The sequence below is a fragment of the Taudactylus pleione genome, unplaced genomic scaffold (genome assembly GCF_031769625.1).
Source record: "Taudactylus pleione unplaced genomic scaffold, aTauple2 ptg000375l, whole genome shotgun sequence".
NCBI lineage: Eukaryota > Metazoa > Chordata > Amphibia > Anura > Myobatrachidae > Taudactylus > Taudactylus pleione.
In genome coordinates, this window is record NW_028284776.1 from 303,657 (window position 1) to 321,600 (window position 17,944).

At 45.2% G+C, this 17,944-nt stretch overlaps 1 protein-coding gene across 1 annotated transcript in view; it reads left to right on the forward strand.

Annotated features, from left to right (window-relative positions):
• The window catches only part of TEX11 (testis expressed 11), a 358,563-nt gene that overhangs the window by 181,452 nt on the left and 159,167 nt on the right, over positions 1-17,944 (forward strand). Inside the window, exons 10-12 of the mRNA XM_088444985.1 lie at positions 2,995-3,090; positions 4,148-4,229; positions 4,316-4,394. Of these exons, the coding sequence (XP_088301111.1) occupies positions 2,995-3,090; positions 4,148-4,229; positions 4,316-4,394 (257 nt within the window). The remainder of the gene's footprint in view (positions 1-2,994; positions 3,091-4,147; positions 4,230-4,315; positions 4,395-17,944) is intronic.

The window sequence follows — 17,944 nt, forward strand, 5'->3', positions numbered from 1 at the left end:
GTCTATTGGAGCATACACACGGTCAGATTTTTCTTCAGATCTGAACGATAACGATTTCAAAAATCGTTCAATCGTTCATATCTGAAGTAAAATCTGACATATCTGTCAGATGAACGATGCACTTTTCCGATGGTCAGATAACGATATCTGACATCTGATGTGTTTGCAGTCAGACTTGGACAATTCCATTCATTTTAATGCAGTCAAAAATCGTTCAAATCTTTGGTAAAATTGTTCAAATCGTTCATCTGACAGATCTGACAAATCTGGCCATGTGTATGCTCCATATGGATGCCAGCTTCTTTAGATGCAGTCTCTGACACTGACACGCCCACCGACGTTAACCGCCACCGCTCAGAAACACCCGTTAAATGAAAACATCAGGTGCTTGCACACAATGTTTTACTAGCTTCCACCTCTGAATCAGGCCTTGAAATTAGTGGCAATGTCTGTAGTCAGTTATTGGCTTAAAATATTTAAAACAAGCACTTCTCACAACCAGAGTATACTGCGACCTGCATAAAAGAGCCATGCCTTATTACAAACCTCACTTTCCCTCATAGTTGCCTACCCTCCCACATCCTGCGTATTAATGCCGTATAGTCACTATTTAGTGCTGCAAGTCGCTTAAGAAAGAATTGCTTTCCAGTCCACTCGTGTGGTTCCAAAGCACAAAAAGTTATTTATGTAAAAAGGGATAACACGATGTAAGATTTAACAATTAGAGTAAAAAGCAATGAAAATACTGCATCCGATACATACGCATGCGCACTGGTCCCAGTATACAGTCATCAGTCCTGACGTCTGCGGTCGCAAAGAAGATGTGTGTTCACTGAGGTCAGGACACAGCTTTTATACCTTACAGGTTTCTGAGTTAACAAAGGGACAAATTGACAGGTTCTTATTGGTTCTTGCTTCTGGTCATTGGTCAGTTCATACGGTGTCATCAGGGGTATGGCTCAATTCTCCAACAGTCACATTGTGTAGCTTCCCGCCGAACAACTGGTTAAAACTGGCTACAACACTGCATACTAGTGATAACATTCTATTCAATAACTCCCTATCATCCATAACTAGCGGACGCATGATGCGACTTCTTTGCCGATACAAACGGATGTCTGCAAATAAACAGCGATTTAGTATGATACCAAACATGACATGTCCACTATATTTTGAACCTTAGATCTCCTTTAAGTACCGTACATTTCAAATCACAATTATTAGCTAACCTTTAATAACTCAGATTATTATCTATAATGTGTGGGAACCATTTTATACATATGCGTTTGCATATGTGCGTCTGTATGTATATATATATGTGTGTGTGTGCGTTATGTGCATCAGCGTATGTGTGCTGTGAATATGAATTTTAGCGCATCGGATTGCACTGACGCAAAGTAGCGTCATGGTAACACGTTATCAGACTATAGACGACTATATCGTCAGATAATAATTGTAAAGCGATCGTATCCAATTATTTGACATGCGGGAGACTCCTGGATCACTGTCTACTCTCCCGCTACCACGGATTGTAAATCATAATTCCCGGAATCTTCACTGTAGGTCAACTCAACCTGCCGGGGGACCACCAAGGAGTTGCTGAGCAAAGACAGTGTCTTTTTCTGCAGTCACTGTGACTGCTGTCGTTGCTTAGGAGCCTCTGCTATCCTTGCTCATGAGCCCCTTGGTGGTGCCCCAGCAGGATGACCACAGTGTCTTATCTCTGTGTGTATGCTCCAGTGAGTCACAGCCGCTGCTGCTGCTAGTGTGAGCTGTGACTGAGGGTAAAAAAATATATTAGTAATCTTTAGTTAAATAACAGGGATAGATATTTCTCCCAATGTGAGTTCCACACTGTGAACACACAAAAAGGACAATACAACAAAATGTTTTAAATCCATTTTTTTACCAAAATATGATTAAAGTAAATCTGTAATTTCTTATCATATGTGGTAAACCAATGGTATTTAGGTGAAATATAGGTTCAAAAGTAGCTGAACAATATGTATGTAAAAAAGAGCATCAAAATAATAGCTACTTCGATAAGCATGAACTAAAGGTAAGTATATTTTATATAGCTGGTTAATACAGCGATTTGTGGTGGACTATAAGTACCCTGTTTAAATAAATACTAACAGAATCCCAAACACAATTCCTCAAAGTAGCTCATATGACGATAAGTATGCTGTACGTAGTATTACAGATCATAATACATTCCTCAGATTGCAGTAAGTGCTGTTTTATTACATTATTTGGTGTCTGTACTCTGTAGTGATCTGGAGGATACTATAAATGTATGGAAAACACTACAGCCAATATATATAGGTAGGGCATACAAGTTGTATGCAGTCCAGGGTTCACAATGAAATAACAGATAATACACCAAAAAACATACTTAGCAACATATTCTCAGTCGAGTCAAGAAATATATGCTTAGAGTTAAATTCACACAAGGTCAAATTGCATTTGGAATTTATTGCATAGGCATCACATTTATCATGTATATTGTGCTGAGTGGGAAGAAAATAAATTTCACAGCAAATAGTTGCAAACAAGAAATCGAGTATTGCAGGCATCATGTTACTTTACTATCAATACCTGCAAATTTTCCAAAATATATTGTTACTAATCTTATATAGAAATATCTTGCAACAAGCATTTAACCATAGATACACCCATACATGGAGCTAGTCTCATCCTTTATGTGGAGCATAACATGCCCCCCTCAACTGCGCTCTGAGCTTCGCACGGCGCATTCTACCACCAACTATAATATCTAGTTTTCAAAAGTAGGCAAGTATGCTTTCCCTTCATATACCTGGCTGGCTGATGCCTCATGTATTCCCCTCAAATTGTTTTAGAACTATATGACAAAGATTTTCTTAAATTATTATTATTACATGAAAGTCAATGTGTCACTTGAGTTAGTACTGTCACTTTACTTATTCACCTTTTTTAGGAACAAATGTATTTTTTTTGCAATTTTTCCTGTAGGCCAAAGTGCTGAGGCTGCTTGCCACAGTCTACCTGGAGTGGGACTGCAGACTGCATCAAGACAAAGCGCTTAGTGCCATCCGATTAGCTAATGAGGTATTGTTATATGTATATGGTAACATGTCTTGGGAAATGTGAATGCCCTCCCATTGCTTTAAGAGTTAGATTGGCTTTATTTAGATTAATAGCAATAGACAGATGTAGCTTTTTATGGTACCTGCAAAGTGTGAAATTGTGCAGCAATCCCTTATGCAAGAATAATGTGTGGGACACTGTGGTGCACTGTCAGGTTAATGGCACAATTGCAGTAGTAAGATTCCATTGACATGCCCAACATAAATGCTATGCCAGTAGTATGAAGAATAGTAGTAATGCTCAGCAAGTTGCACAGCAATAGTAATACCTAGTTATATAGTCAACACAATATTAGACAACTGAGACAATAGCCAAGTAATACCTTTTATTATGATCATCAGTAATAGTAATGATGCCCAGTCATTTGCAGCACAGTAGCAATACTCAGAGTCAGCAATGTTCATAGCAATAATTATCAATAATATGCCCATCCGATATGCCTGGTAATATACACATTAAAAAGAACAGTATTAGTTAAGGCCTAGTAATAAGCTCATAAATAGTACATCCACCAATAAGCAGATAACTAACTAATAAGCACAACTATAGTGATGGCCATTAAAATACAATTGATAAGCACATAAGTAGTAACTCCCAGCATAATGAATGATCAGTAGACTCAATGACAAATAATATACATGATAGTAATGCCCAGAAGGCTGTAATAGTTTTGTTCCTCCCTTGTTTGTCCCAGTTCAAAGTTCAGTGACACTGTTTTATATGAGGGAGCACACATACTGAGGGAGCGCCAATGCCATGTTCCTTCATATCATATGATAAGCACTGTAGTTAGGATGAGTGAGTATATTGCTGTCATGCCTAGTTTGTTACATTTTCATCTCCCTTCATAGGGCTGGCTGAGGTTAGAGCTTATTACATATGTTCCCCTGGCAGTGAAATAGTCTCAAGCATACACTTTGTCCTGCCCTATTTGTTGATTTAAAAAAATAGAGCGTCAGTATGGCCTTACTAGATTTTTTTAACCTTAGTAATCTGATGTCTTTTTCTGATTTTCCAGGAACACGTACATCCCGCTGGACTTTTTTTGAAAATGAAAATTCTTTTGCAGTGCTCTCTGCCTGATGATGTCATTAGTATGGGTAAGAGATCACGGGCATTGTAACCAAGAAAGAATATATAAGAAGTATAATTTCACTGACTTAAACTCATATTTGTGAAATTGCAGCAGCTGTAGAAATGCTGCGTCATGAGCTGGCTTTGGATGTGTACCTAAACACAGTGAAACTTCTGATAGAACATATGAGGTAAGGATCATGTCATTTCAGCTGGCAGATTCCAATTGTAGTGGAGAAAAAAAACGTAATTTTTTTATTATAAAAGGGTTTTACCGAATATCCTTACAGATAGACATATATAAAAGCAGTATTTACTGTTTGTGTGTATAATACATATTTCATATTAAGTACTCCATGGCAGCCCTTATAATGGATTAGCTCCATTCTAGATAGGTAGATACAGGTAGTTGTCCTTTTCCTTTGGTCCCAGCAACGTACTACAGTATTCTCATGCTGCAAGCCAAGGACATGCTGGCTACCTGGGCACACCAGTTTGTTACTGCACAGAGCAGATCTGCTAGTGAGAAATTTAAATATCTGCTTCTGATGCTAAATGATTTCTGCCTATGCGCGACCACCAGCATCAATCGTTGTGTGCCGAAAACTGACAGTGGCAGGCCAGGCCGAAGTGGTAATCGGAACTGCTTCTCAACGTTCTGTATCCTGGAAGATAGATTACCTACCCCAATGGAGATAGAGGCCTTCATTCAGAGGCGGCCGTATGGTCTACGACCGCACGGCCGCCTCGATGTTTGTCCAGTGCGCATGCGCACAAGGGAGCCGGCTCCTTCGTGTGCATGCGTGAGACCCGCTACGACCGACAGCGCCGGTCGTAGCAGGTCTCTTTCCAAAGGGGGCGAGCTGTCAATGTTGATTGACAGCTCGCCCCGTTTGGAAGGCGGGCCAGGGGGGTGGCAGCCCAAACGGAGGCGTTCCCATGGGAACGCCTGCCGATTGGGGGAGGCCCCACTGACATCACTAGTGATGTCAGTGGAGAGCTTCCGGCTCTGACAGAGCCAGAAGCTCTCCGGGGCTTACGACAAGTGAGACCCTACCCTAGGGTCTCGTCGTAAGCCCCGATGGTCGCGATGGTCAATGACCATCGCGACCATCACCCTAGCGGTCGTTAGAGCTGTGGGTGTTAACCCACAGCCTAACGACCGAAACAGAGGCGGCCGGTCAGGATGCAAGCGGCCGCCCAGTTTTTGAGCGACCGCTTGCATCCTCCGACCGCCTCTGAATGAGGCCCAGAATCTGCAAAACAGCCAAAAGACCCCGAATTGAGGTAATCCCCTAAATCAGGAGTATTTTCCTTTAATCCTGCATTTTATCAGTGTTATCAGCCCACAACCCTGGGCTCCAGAAGCATACACTACCTGCCAGGGACATTCATTTTTCCCCGACCCCAGAGACATGCACTCCCAACCCTATCCCTCTCAACCAGGGACATACACTATCCACCCTAGGTTTTTTGAAGCAATGTGACATTACCTAGCAATTACAGGGCACAGGGGTGGTGTTGCCTAAAAACTTCCTCACCTCCCCCGTTTCCCGGCCCCAGGGACATACACGGCCCATCCTACCCCTTCAAGCCCGGGCGATATACTCTAAACTAAGACCCCAGTGACATAAACCTCCCCCAGTCCCTGAGACATACAATACACCCCCCCTGCCCAGGAATATACACCAGAACCATAACTAGACATTTTGGTGCCCTGTGCCAGAAAGAGATTTGGTGCCCCCCCCCCATTGTAATCAGGGACAGTGCTGGCCAAAAATAGGGAAAGGGTGTGGCCACACTATATTATCCCCAATTCACATTACGCCACACAGTAGTGGCCCTTATTTACATTAATCTACATACCTGTAGTAGTGTCCCTTACATACATTACGCTAAATTGTAGTAGTGCCCCTTACACATTACGCCACACAGTAGCAATGCTCCTTACACATTATGCCCAAAGTACAAATCCCCCCCCCCTTTGCACCACACAGTACAAATCTCCCCCTCCTACCATTACACATTATGCCACAAAGTACAATTTCCCCTCTCCCCCCTTACACGTTATACCACACAGTACAACTTCCCACCCTTACACATTATGCCACACAGTACAATACCCCTCTCCCCCGCTTACACATTATGACACATAGTACAACCCCCTCCCCCCTTACACATTATGCCACACAGTACAACCCCCCTCTCCCCCGCTTACACATTATGACACATAGTACAACCCCCCTCCCCCATTACACATTATGCCACACAGTACAACCCCCGTCTCCCCCTTACACATTATTCCACACAGTACAACCCCATTCCCCCATTACACATTATGCCACACAGTACAGCTCCCCCTCCACCTGTACACATGCTACACAGTACAACCCCCCTTACACATTATGCCACACAGTACAACCCCCCTCCCCACATTACACATTATGCCACAGTACAACCCCCCTCTCCCCCCCTTATACATTATGCCACACAGTACAACCCCCCTCCCCACATTACACATTATGTCACACAGTACAACCCCCCTCTCCCCCATTACACATTATGCCACTCAATACAACTCCCCCTCCCCACATTGCACATTATGCCACACAGTACAACCCCCTCTCCCCCCAGTACACATTATGCCACTCAGTACAACCCCCCTCCCCACATTATGCCAACTGTACAAAACTCCCCCCCCCCGGGTCTCTCAGCACTTACCTGCATCACTGTGGGAGCCGGGGGAAGCCGCAGTCTCCGTCCCAGCCTGTAATTCCTTCTCTGTCTGAAGGGCACTGACTGGGCTCAGGCTGCAGCCCAGCGCCGAAGGAATGGCTCCTCGGCGCTGGGCACTCTGGGACTTGACTGGGAGAGACGTCATGTCATGATGTCTCTTCCAGTCCTTGAAGCCACTATAGCAGATGGTGGAAGGGGCAGAGCTCAGGGGGCGGGCGGGCAGGTGCAGCGCTGCCCGCTGTTATGTGTAATAATAGTAGCGGTGCGCCCGGCAGAGAAGGAGCCGGGCACACAGTTACTATTATACATTGCAGCGGGCAGCTGCTGTAGTAAAGGGGTGATCACGGGTGAAGGTGGCCGGTTCCGCCCACAGGGCAGGTGCGCTCTGTGCGGGCGCACCGGCCACACCACCCTAGTTACGGCCCTGATATACACTAACCACTCTATCCCCCTACCTCTGGAACATACACTACCCACCCTACCCCAAGGGACATACACTACTTGCCCCCCAAGCCCAGTGACATATATCACCTGCCCTGCCCCAGTCCCTGAGGCATACAGTACTCCTTCCCTGGCCTCCAGGACATACATTAAACATATAGTGGGTGCTGCCCTTCCAAGTCCTCAGACACATTTCTGTACTGGAGGATAGGGATCCATAGCTTGTGCCTGCTTGGGGTATTGCAGCTCTTTGTTGTGCCTCTGGCCGGTAGATGAACCACCCAGGAGCTCTGCAGTTGCCTCTGACAGTGGCCCGCGGTCCGCAAAGCAATTGAGTCAGGCTCAATTCAACCTGCAGCATCTGTGTTGGTATTGTTGCCAAGCCGGGCACCACAGTGATCACAATAAACCACAAGTCCCGGCAGCTCTTGTGCAGAGGTGCTAAACAGCCGAATACACATCGCTCTCGGGGGCAGAGTCACTAAGTACTGCAGACAGGTCTGTCTTCTGTGGGGGACTGGAGCAATCATGTGTGTTGTTTTATTTTTGTGGAGGCCAATGTGTTTTGTGTTTTTTCTGTAGGGGCTGATGTTTTTTTTTTTTTTTTCCTGTGGGGGTCAATGTTTGTTTGATTTTTTTAACTCTAGGCGGCCAATGTGTTTTTTTTTTCCTTTTGGAGCTAAATTCTATTTTTTCCCTGTTTGGGATAATAGTGTTTTATGTTTTCCTATTGTGGGCAATATGTTTGTTTTTTTCCTGTGGGGGCCAATGTGTTTTATTGTTTTCTGAAGCGGCCAATGTGCGTGTTTGTTTTTCTGTGGGGGTCAATGTGTGTGTTTTTTTCCTGTGGGGGTCAAATTGTTTTTCATCTGCACATGCCTCTGAGTTGCACCGTGCATGCATCTCGATGGTGTTTGTACAGAGGGCCTGATTCATTACGGATCGCTATTACGACCGCAACTGCGATTATTCACGCAGTCTCACTGCGAGAACATGCCAATGACTGCAATCGCAATGCCATCGCAGCCAAACATAAGAATGCCCACTTTACCTTACACACATTCGTAATACTTTAATATATAATTAGTGGTATTAAATCAATTGCCCCAAAGGCTGCTTTAGTAAAATACCCTTGGGAGAAGGTATCTTGCTTACCCAAACATACAATTTGACCAAAAAATAATAAAGATATCACACCAAAGTGCTCTATTAAACTAAAGAGACAAGTGCATAATACTTATCTTTTTTTTAGACAATATTCCTTCCTTTCCGTTTTCAGTCTTCAATTACTAATGAATTATAATGTTTGGATTGGAGCGGCTGTAGACACTTAAAGTAGGCGTCTCAGTCCTTGCTTATTTGGACACACGGATGTACACCAGGGAAGTGCACTGTAGCGGCATTAGCATAAAGTTGCAGACACAACTGCAGCAAAAGATGCAAGGAAGGATGCGACTGCCTCCAACTCAGATTCAGGACCTATGAGAAGATATCCTTCTCTAATTAGGGCTACTTCTATAAATTTCCTGGGCTGGTTTTCCATCCCAATCCACCACTGGGAGCAGGTACCCATTTATTCGGCCCGGTGGGTGTAGAGCAATCACTGTCTGTGGGTCACCTGGAGTAAATAAGAGCGGCCACTATGTTAAAAAAGCTGCACAATAGCCTCCATGAGATTAATGACCAGCAGGCTCATTATCTTTGGCCAAGGCTACCTGATGTGGGAGGTTGGTATAATCTTAGCAGCCATATTAATTGGCTCAACACAGAGGCTTCAATACTTTCCTATAGTCCTGCAGCCCCCAGTGCTCATTCAAATCAGGCGCAGAGAGACCAATCTAACATCTAACATCAAGCTTGGGGGGGAAAAGTATTAGACAAATAGAAAATGTTTATTTTATATTTCTCAACTCTGGACTTAAAAATTGTAATTATTGTTCTATAAGAATATATATGTTAGAAACTTTCATTTAATTAGATTTTTTTAAGTCTTTATTTAAAGAGCTCATGAGAGTAGACAGACTGAGCTTGTTAACATACACTAAGTGCAAATAGCCTCAACAACGAGCCACATTTTCAAATACAGATATATAAAAAATGGAAATCAGAACATATAGACAGAATCAATAGAAAACAGGGTACAAGGAGATAGGTGGGGAGGGGGGGGTGGAAGTGTAAGGGAGGGCTGGACTACTGCTTGAGAAATCAGAACATCTTGAGGATGTATAGAAAATATCATTATAGAGACAAATAAAAATACTTATCCAAGGTAATAGAGCAATTTGATTTTACATTATCATTTAAAAAAAAATTGGAAAAGCAAAATAAAATAAAAATTATTTATTTTTTTACAAACATTTATCTAATGTCAGAACTTTAATGGTACCTAATGCAAGGATGAAGGATACATTTTGTAGCTTTCCTTTGACCATCACATTGATTTGTGTAAAAATAATTTAGGGGCTAATTCTGAATTGTGCTCATACGTGTCTGCTTTTGCACTTGACTGTGACAGTCTACTTACTAGGTTATGCTAATGCAAGTATCTACTTGTCTATGAGAGGATCGGAGCATCTACATGTATCTTCGGATTCCAATTCAAGACCCGTCAAAAGAATTAGATATAGATAATAAAAACATTAAAAAAAATTATACACACTAATTAAGCATATATAAATGATCAATTGTGAATATACAACCTTGGTCTGATGAATGATACCCTGTTTTTTGCCCATGCATTGGACCACCTACTTGGATTATCTTCTCCATACCTTGCAGCTAATTAGGACATTTTTTGTTGAGCTCTTCAACCTTGTTTAGCAAGATTCCAGCAGTTGCTACTGCTGTGACTCTGAAGTCAGGATTTTGTGCTTTTGCACCTATCTTCATACAGCCGTTCACTGCACTGAGACCGGGCGAAACTGGGCGGGGGGTCCAGGGGTGCACAGGACCACCCATACGCGCAGTTCGCGATCTGCCGCTGCCCGGCTGGCCTGGCCACCACTGTACTGCCCTTATGCTGCCCTCCCACCGCCGTCTATTTGGAGACCCGGCGCCCTGCGTGAGAACAAACCTGCACTTTTTGGGCTGGTGCTGGTACTGGGTGGACAGGCGGCAAGAGAACACAGTAGCAACTAGATCCCCTTCGCCGGAAGGACCTTTCCGATGTCAGACGCTGGGCAGAGGTGAGGGCGGGGCCAAAGCCAGCGGCAGGAGTCTTAGTGGTAAGGACGGAGTCTAAGGTGCTCTGGACCCGGTGCTAAAGGGACAGCGAACTGAGCTGTGAGGTGGCTGTGCTGAGAGGGAAGAGGGGCCTGTGATATGAGGAAAGAGGAGCCCTGTGCTGTGAGGGGAGGGTGGTCTGTGCTGAGAGCGGTCAGTGATGTGAGGAAAGAGGGGGTTTGTGCTGTGAGGGGGAGGTCTGTGCCGAGAGGTGAGAGGTGTCAGTGATTTGAGAAAGAGGGTCTGTGCTGAGAGGGGTCAGTGATGTGAGGAAAGAGGGGATTTGTGCTGTGACGGGAGGGGCGGTCTGTGCTGAGAGGGTTCAGTGATGTGAGAAAAGAAGGGGTCTGTGCTGTGAGGGGAGGGGGTCTGTTCTGAGAGGGCAGTGGGGGTCAGTGATGTGAGGAAAGAGGGGGTCTGTGCTGTGAGGGGAGGGGAGGTCTGTGCTGAGAGGGGTCAGTGATGTGAGGAAAGAGGGTGTCTTTGCTATGAGGGGAGGGGGGTCTGCTGAGAGGCGAGAGGGGTTAGTGATGTAGGGAAAGAGGGGGTCTGTGCAATGAGGGGAGCGGGGGTTGTGCTGAGAGGGGTCAGTGATGTGAGGAAAGTAGGGGTCTGTGCTGTGAGGGGAGGGGGAGGGTCTGTGCTGGGAGGGAACGGGGATGGTCTGTGCTGAGAGGAGAGGGGTCAGTGATGTGAGGAAAGAGGTATATGAGGGAAGGGGGGGTGTCTGTGCTGAGAGGGGTTAGGGTTTGGCTGCTCGGGAGGGTTAGGTTTAGGCTGCGGAGCGGGAGGGTTAGGGGTAGGGTTAGGGTACTTACCGGCAGGTATCAGTGTACTAACCTTGTCGGGATGCTGGCTTTGGGATTCTGAGCACCAGCATCCCATACTGGGGACACATAAGGGGGGCTGGGCTGGAGACACATAAGGGGACTTGGGCTGGAGACGCATAAGGGGTGCTGGGCTGGAGACACATAAGGGGGGCTGGGCTGGAGACACATAAGGGGGGCTGGGCTGGAGACACATAATGTGGGCTGGCTGTCTATTTATCCATATTAAAATTTTGTTACTAATCAATTTTCTGCATGGTCTATATTTTGAAAGGTACAATATTGGCATACAGTATTGAAGACATAGGGCCTGATTCAGCACCGATTGCAAGTCTGCAGGTAGCGAAAAATATGCAAATGAATGTTGTCGCACTGCGATCGCAGCACTGTTCCAAGATGCTCCCAGCTCATAAAGCCACCCACTTCCGATTACATACATCCGCAAGTCAGCGAAAACATCGGGTAACTTTGGACCCATAAGCAGAGTTGTGGGTGAGCTTGACATGCCTCACAACCTGCTAAGCTTTCTGTCGCCATGCAGAGCTCTGCCTGCGCGTGCCATCGCTGGGGCTTAATTCTGCACGTCCTTGTAATGACGTTCAAACGCACAGGTACGCCTGCGTTCCTTTGACCAATCCCTCTCTCCACCCCCAAACGGCAATTTCTGTCAATAATTTCTTTGTGCCGCTGTGTTCGCATACCCGATCGCAATGGGTAGCTTGCGCACACGCTTACTGTGATGCATATGCATGCGCAGAACGCAAACATCGACTGGTTGGGTGCGTCCGAAGCCTTGCGATCCAACCTGAATCAGGCCCATAATACAGTACTTTCAGAACACGATCACTGGTAGTTGCTTTTTATTGTTGGGTCATTTTATTTATTTATTTTAGATACAGATGTATAGGAGACTATCTTGTTTTGTTATTTTTAAATTCTTGTATTAAGAATCACTGTATGTGTGCTGCAAGTATTTTCTATACAACTCTGCTTTTAAATGGTTCCTGTATATGTACTGTACAACCAACAATATCTGACTTAGGGCAACATTTACAGAGCTGCTCTGTCTGATATGCCTCAAAATTAATAATATCTCTTAGTTTGAAAGCCTGCTTATTAGAGCTAAGCAATGAAAAATTAGGTAATGTAGTGTTTCTACTAGGGATGTGCGCCGGACCATTTTTGCCGGATTTGGATTTGGATTTCGTTCTAATTCGTCGTCCGGCTTTGGATTTGGATTTGGATTTGCCAAACTGCGGTGACTGGCTTTGGATTTGGATTTGGATTTGGATTTTTTTACAAAAATTGACAAAAAAAGCTAAAATCACATAAATTGGTCTTTTTTTTCATCCTAGAGTATTATTAACCTCAATAACATTAATTTCCAGTCAATTTAGACCATATCACAGCTTATAATATTGTTTTCAACATTATTGGCCAAAGGTTGCAGTGAGCTGACTGGTTACTAAGCGACAAAGCAGCGGCACAACGACACAGACACCACAGTATAAAGCACATTATGACACATTGCCACACAGCAGTGGCAGAAATGAAAAGTAGTGCACCCACCCAGTGGGGTACGGCCAGCAGAGTCACAGTACTTGTTTACAAAGTGGGCTACGGCCCTAGGAGTCACAGTGCACAATCTTATTAGCATTACACCGCACATAGGGCCTGATTCACATTACACCATAAAGTAGTGTCTCTTATTTATGTTACGACACACAGTAGTGCCCCTTTTACACAATGCCCACAGTAGTGACCCTTTTACACAATGCCCACAGTAGCGGTGTCCCTTACACAATGTCCCCCAGCAGTGGTGCCCCCTATGCAGTCCCCTTAGTAGTACGGTCCACTATGCAGTGCCCCCAGTTGAATGCTCCCCAGTAGTATGCCCCCCATTAGCAGGCCCCCCCAGTAGTATGTCCCCCATTAGCAGGCCCCCCCAGTAGTATGCCCCCCATTAGCATGCCACCCAGTAGTATGCCCCCCAGTAGTATGGCTCCCCCAGTAGTAGGCTGCCCCAGTAGCAGGCCCCCCCAGTAGTAGGCTGCTCCAGTAGTAGCCCCCCCTGTAGTATGGGCCCCCCCTGTAGTATGGCCCCCCTGTAGTAGGCCCCCCCAGTAGTATGGCCCCCCCCAGTAGCAGGCCCCTCAGTAGTATGGCCCTCCCAGTAGCAGACCCCCCCCAGTAGTATAGCCCCCCCCAGTAGCAGGCCCCTCTGTAGTATGGCCCCCCCAGTAGTATAGCCCTGCCCAGTAGCAGACCCCCCCCAGTAGTGCAGACCCCCCCAGTAGTATAGCCCCCCCCCAGTAGCAGGCCCCTCTGTAGTATGGCCCCCCAATAGTGCAGATCCCCCCCAGTAGTATGGCCCCCCCAGTAGCAGACCCCCCCCCAGTAGTATAGCCCCCCCCAGTAGCAGGCCCCTCTGTAGTATGGCCCCCCCAGTAGTATTGCCTCCCCCAGTAGCAGACCCCCCCCCAGTAGTGCAGACCCCCCCCCAGTAGTATAGCCCCCCCAGTAGCAGGCCCCTCTGTAGTATGGCCCCCCCAGTAGTATAGCCCCCCCCCAGTAGCAGACCCCCCCAGTAGTGCAGACCCCCCCCCCCAGTAGCGCCCTCGGACCTTTGACAAGTAAAAAAAAAAAAAAAAAAAACTTACCTGTATCCCCGCTCCCGCGCCGTCCGCTCTGTCACACGCTGAGGAGGGAGCCGGAAGACGGAGCTCATGTGTGAGCTCCAGCCGGCTCCCTCCGTGCAGCAGCCAATGAGAGTCTGTGTGACTCTCATTGGCTGCTGTAACAAACACACAGCTGCCGCTGGCGGCTGTGTGTCTGTGTCTGTGTAGGGCAGAGCGCTATCACTGCGCTCTGCCCTACACGCGAGGAGACCTGATGTCGGATTCTCTAGTGAGAATCCGACATCAGGCGGCCGCCGTTCGGCCCCGAACGGGGATCCGAGTCAGGCGGTGAACACCCGAACAGGGTTCGGGTGGACTCGGATCCCCAATGTTCGGAGCGGTTCGGATTCCACAGAATCCGAACCGCTCATCTCTAGTTTCTACACATACTCAGAGCCCATCCCTTCCCACAAGTCATCATGATTAGTGAGTGTGTCCCTATATGACTCCTAACAGGCGTATACAGTATGTACACAATTGCTGGTCCGTGCAGAATTACTAAATATTGAGAATGTCTCTTGCCACCATAGTTCTGAGTCTCTGGTCATAAGGTATGATATGTTGAAAATGTGTGCGGGTCTGCACATGTTCACTATCTGAGCATGCGCAGAGCAATGTACTTCAAGATACGCTGGGAACACAGAGGGGAGACTGTCTTGGGAGACACAGAAGGGGGGCTGACTGGAGACACAGAAAGGGTCTGGCTGGAGACACCACGTCCCCTTTTTTGAGTGGCCACGCCCCTTTTGGGGGGCTTGCACGACAGGCAAAAGTTCCCTCTTCGCTAGTTCCCTCTTCCCTATTAGATGCCCTATCCCCTGTAACTCTAGTATATATATATATATATATATATATATATATATATATAATTCCTCTGGCAGCGGCACTCCACAAAAGATAACAGTAGGCAGGAATTGCATCAACGTTTCGATGCCATTTACTGCATCGTTCTCAAGATACAAACAATACAAAAAACACGGTACTTACATATCAGCCCCGCCCTCCACACCTCCTTCAGCCATAATGACAGAAAACGCACAAATGTGGCAGAAAAATAATAAGCAATCAGCTGGGTGCCTCTTTCAAGTAAACGCTGGGTCCTGCAACCAGTGTTCCTCATATAAATATATCCAGAAGAAATGGCACTCTCAGTCACCAACAAAGAAGGGTGCCCTCCGCATGTAACCAACAATGGTCCCAAATATAATTTTTCTGGCAGCGGCACTCCACAAAAGATAACAGTAGGCAGGAGTAATGCATCAACGTTTCGATGCCATTTAATGCATCGTTCTCAAGATACAAACAATACAAAAAACACGGTACTTACATACCCTTCACCACACCACGTGAGAACGCCACGGCTTCCGGTCCAACATAGAGATGCCCACTGATGACCTCACAGGCGCGACCCGTTGCCATGGCCACAATAGTGAAAGTAAAAACAAATTTAAAGGAACCTCATTCATGGAGGCGCAGTCCTATAAACGTACATCCACTAATGCTAATGAACCATATACTGGCATCAAGTCACTAATGACACCTTAACATGAACCCCCTTCCCTGTATTCATGAGCCAACTAATATATCGCGATCACATAGATGGTAATAAAATTACCTCAACATGTGCTATAACATATTGATCAGACATAAAGTAAAAAAAAAACCCTCAAAAATGATGACATATAACACTTATATTCCACAAAGTCAAATAAATGCTTGCTGCATATTTCAGTAGGGATAATAACCCGGACCGACGTCCGTAGTAAAGGCATACAATCAATGCTTTAAATAGCCAATTGCGGTATATGTATGTAATCACGATATATAAGTATGATCGTAGAATAAAACCAACACATCTACAGATATAATCCCTGCAGTCCTATAGAAAGCAATGTAATCCTAGATTGTCATTGAGACCTTTTGGGTAAATAGTCCCCAGTCTGTGAATCCAACGGGACTCACACTGGAGTAATTTTAATGATCTATTACCACCCCGTGCCCAAACTGGTACATGATCTATGATGATGTATCTTAATGTGGCTAAATTGTGTTGTGCCTCATAGAAGTGTCTGGCCACTGGTTGGTTACTTACACCAGATTTAATAGCGGCCCTAATTGCCGATCGGTGCAAAGCCATTCTCTCCCGCAAAGTGCGGTCGGTCTTCCCAATATAACTCAGCCCACAAGGACATGTAATCATGTATACTATGAACTTGGTTGTACACGTCACCCTGTGTCTGATGCTGTATTTCTTCCCACTATGTGGGTGATAGAATGAATCCCCAGTGGTCATATACCTGCAAGTGAGGCAGTTAAGACATTTGAAACATCCCATTTTCAATTTAAGGAAGCCCTCACCTTCCTTTTTATCAAAACCAGTGATGTCTGTTTTCACTACCCAATTCCGAATATTTTTCCCGCGTGTATAACACGGCATTAGTGTAGTGTCCTTCAAATTCAGATCAACATCCTTTTGTAATAATGACCAGTGTTGCTTAGACACAGAATTGATTCTATCACTTAAGGTATTAAAGTGTTTAACCCAAGGGAAACGATTCTTGATCTGTTTAGGTTCATTTGGGCATAAAAGCTCATCACGAGATTTGGATAAGGCACGCTCTTTAGCCACAAGCAACATCTGTATATCATATCCTCTAGATACAAAACCTTGTATCATCTCATCAATTTTAAGGACTGCAGTCATCCGATCGCTGCAAATCCTCAAAACACGTATAAATTGAGAAAAATGTAACCCAAACTTGGAGGATTTCGGATGAAAACTCCTTGCATGCAAAAGGGAATTCCGGTCCGTGGGTTTCCTATACAATGAGGTACTAATTATACCATTCCGATTGCAAATTTCTACATCCAAAAAAGTTACACAAACCTTATCAATAGTATAAGTCAATTTGATGGGACTAGCTGTAGAATTATGGCCCTCAATCAACTCCACAAATTTCTCCCTTGTATCAGACCAAATGATAAAAATATCGTCGATATATCGGGTGTAAAATAAAATACACTCCGATATCTCAGGTGCACAGAAGAAAATATCTTTCTCTACCGAAAACATGAATGCATTGGCGTACGATGGGGCCACATTCAACCCCATTGCACACCCGCTGCACTGAAGATATATCTTACCATCAAATAGGAAAAAATTATGGGTCAAAATCATCTCCAATAATTTAATAACCAATCCATGATCTGGTCCTCTATATAATGGATTCCCCTTAATGAGATGCAAAACAGCCTCCAACCCAGCAGAATTGGGAATCACAGTGTATAAATTTGATACATCGATGCTGCATAATAAGCTATCACTAGGAATCTCACCCAACTGTCTCAGCTTGTTCAAAAAGGATGTTGTATCCAATAAATATTCTGGATGGCCCATTACACAGGGTTGTAGGAGAGAGTCAAGATACACAGAAAGAGGCTGAAACAACGACCCCCGTGCCAAAATAATCGGACGTCCAGGGGGGTTGCTCAGCCCCTTGTGAATCTTGGGGAGCGTGTATAGTACAGGGATAATCGGATGCTCAGGTAATAATGCTTTACATAAATCCTCTGTAATCATACCCTCCAAGACAGCTCCCTCCAAACAATCCTGTAACTCAGCTCTAAACCGTGTAGTTGGGTCATGTTGCAGTGGAATATATACATTCAAATCCCCCAATTGTCTCATTATTTCAGCCTTGTAGCTGTCAAGGTCTTGAATTACAATCGACCCGCCCTTATCAGCGGGTCGTATTACCACATCAGTATATGACGATAATGACTTCAATGCTTTCAATTCTAGCAATGACAAATTGTTTCTAGCCATTATCCTAGATT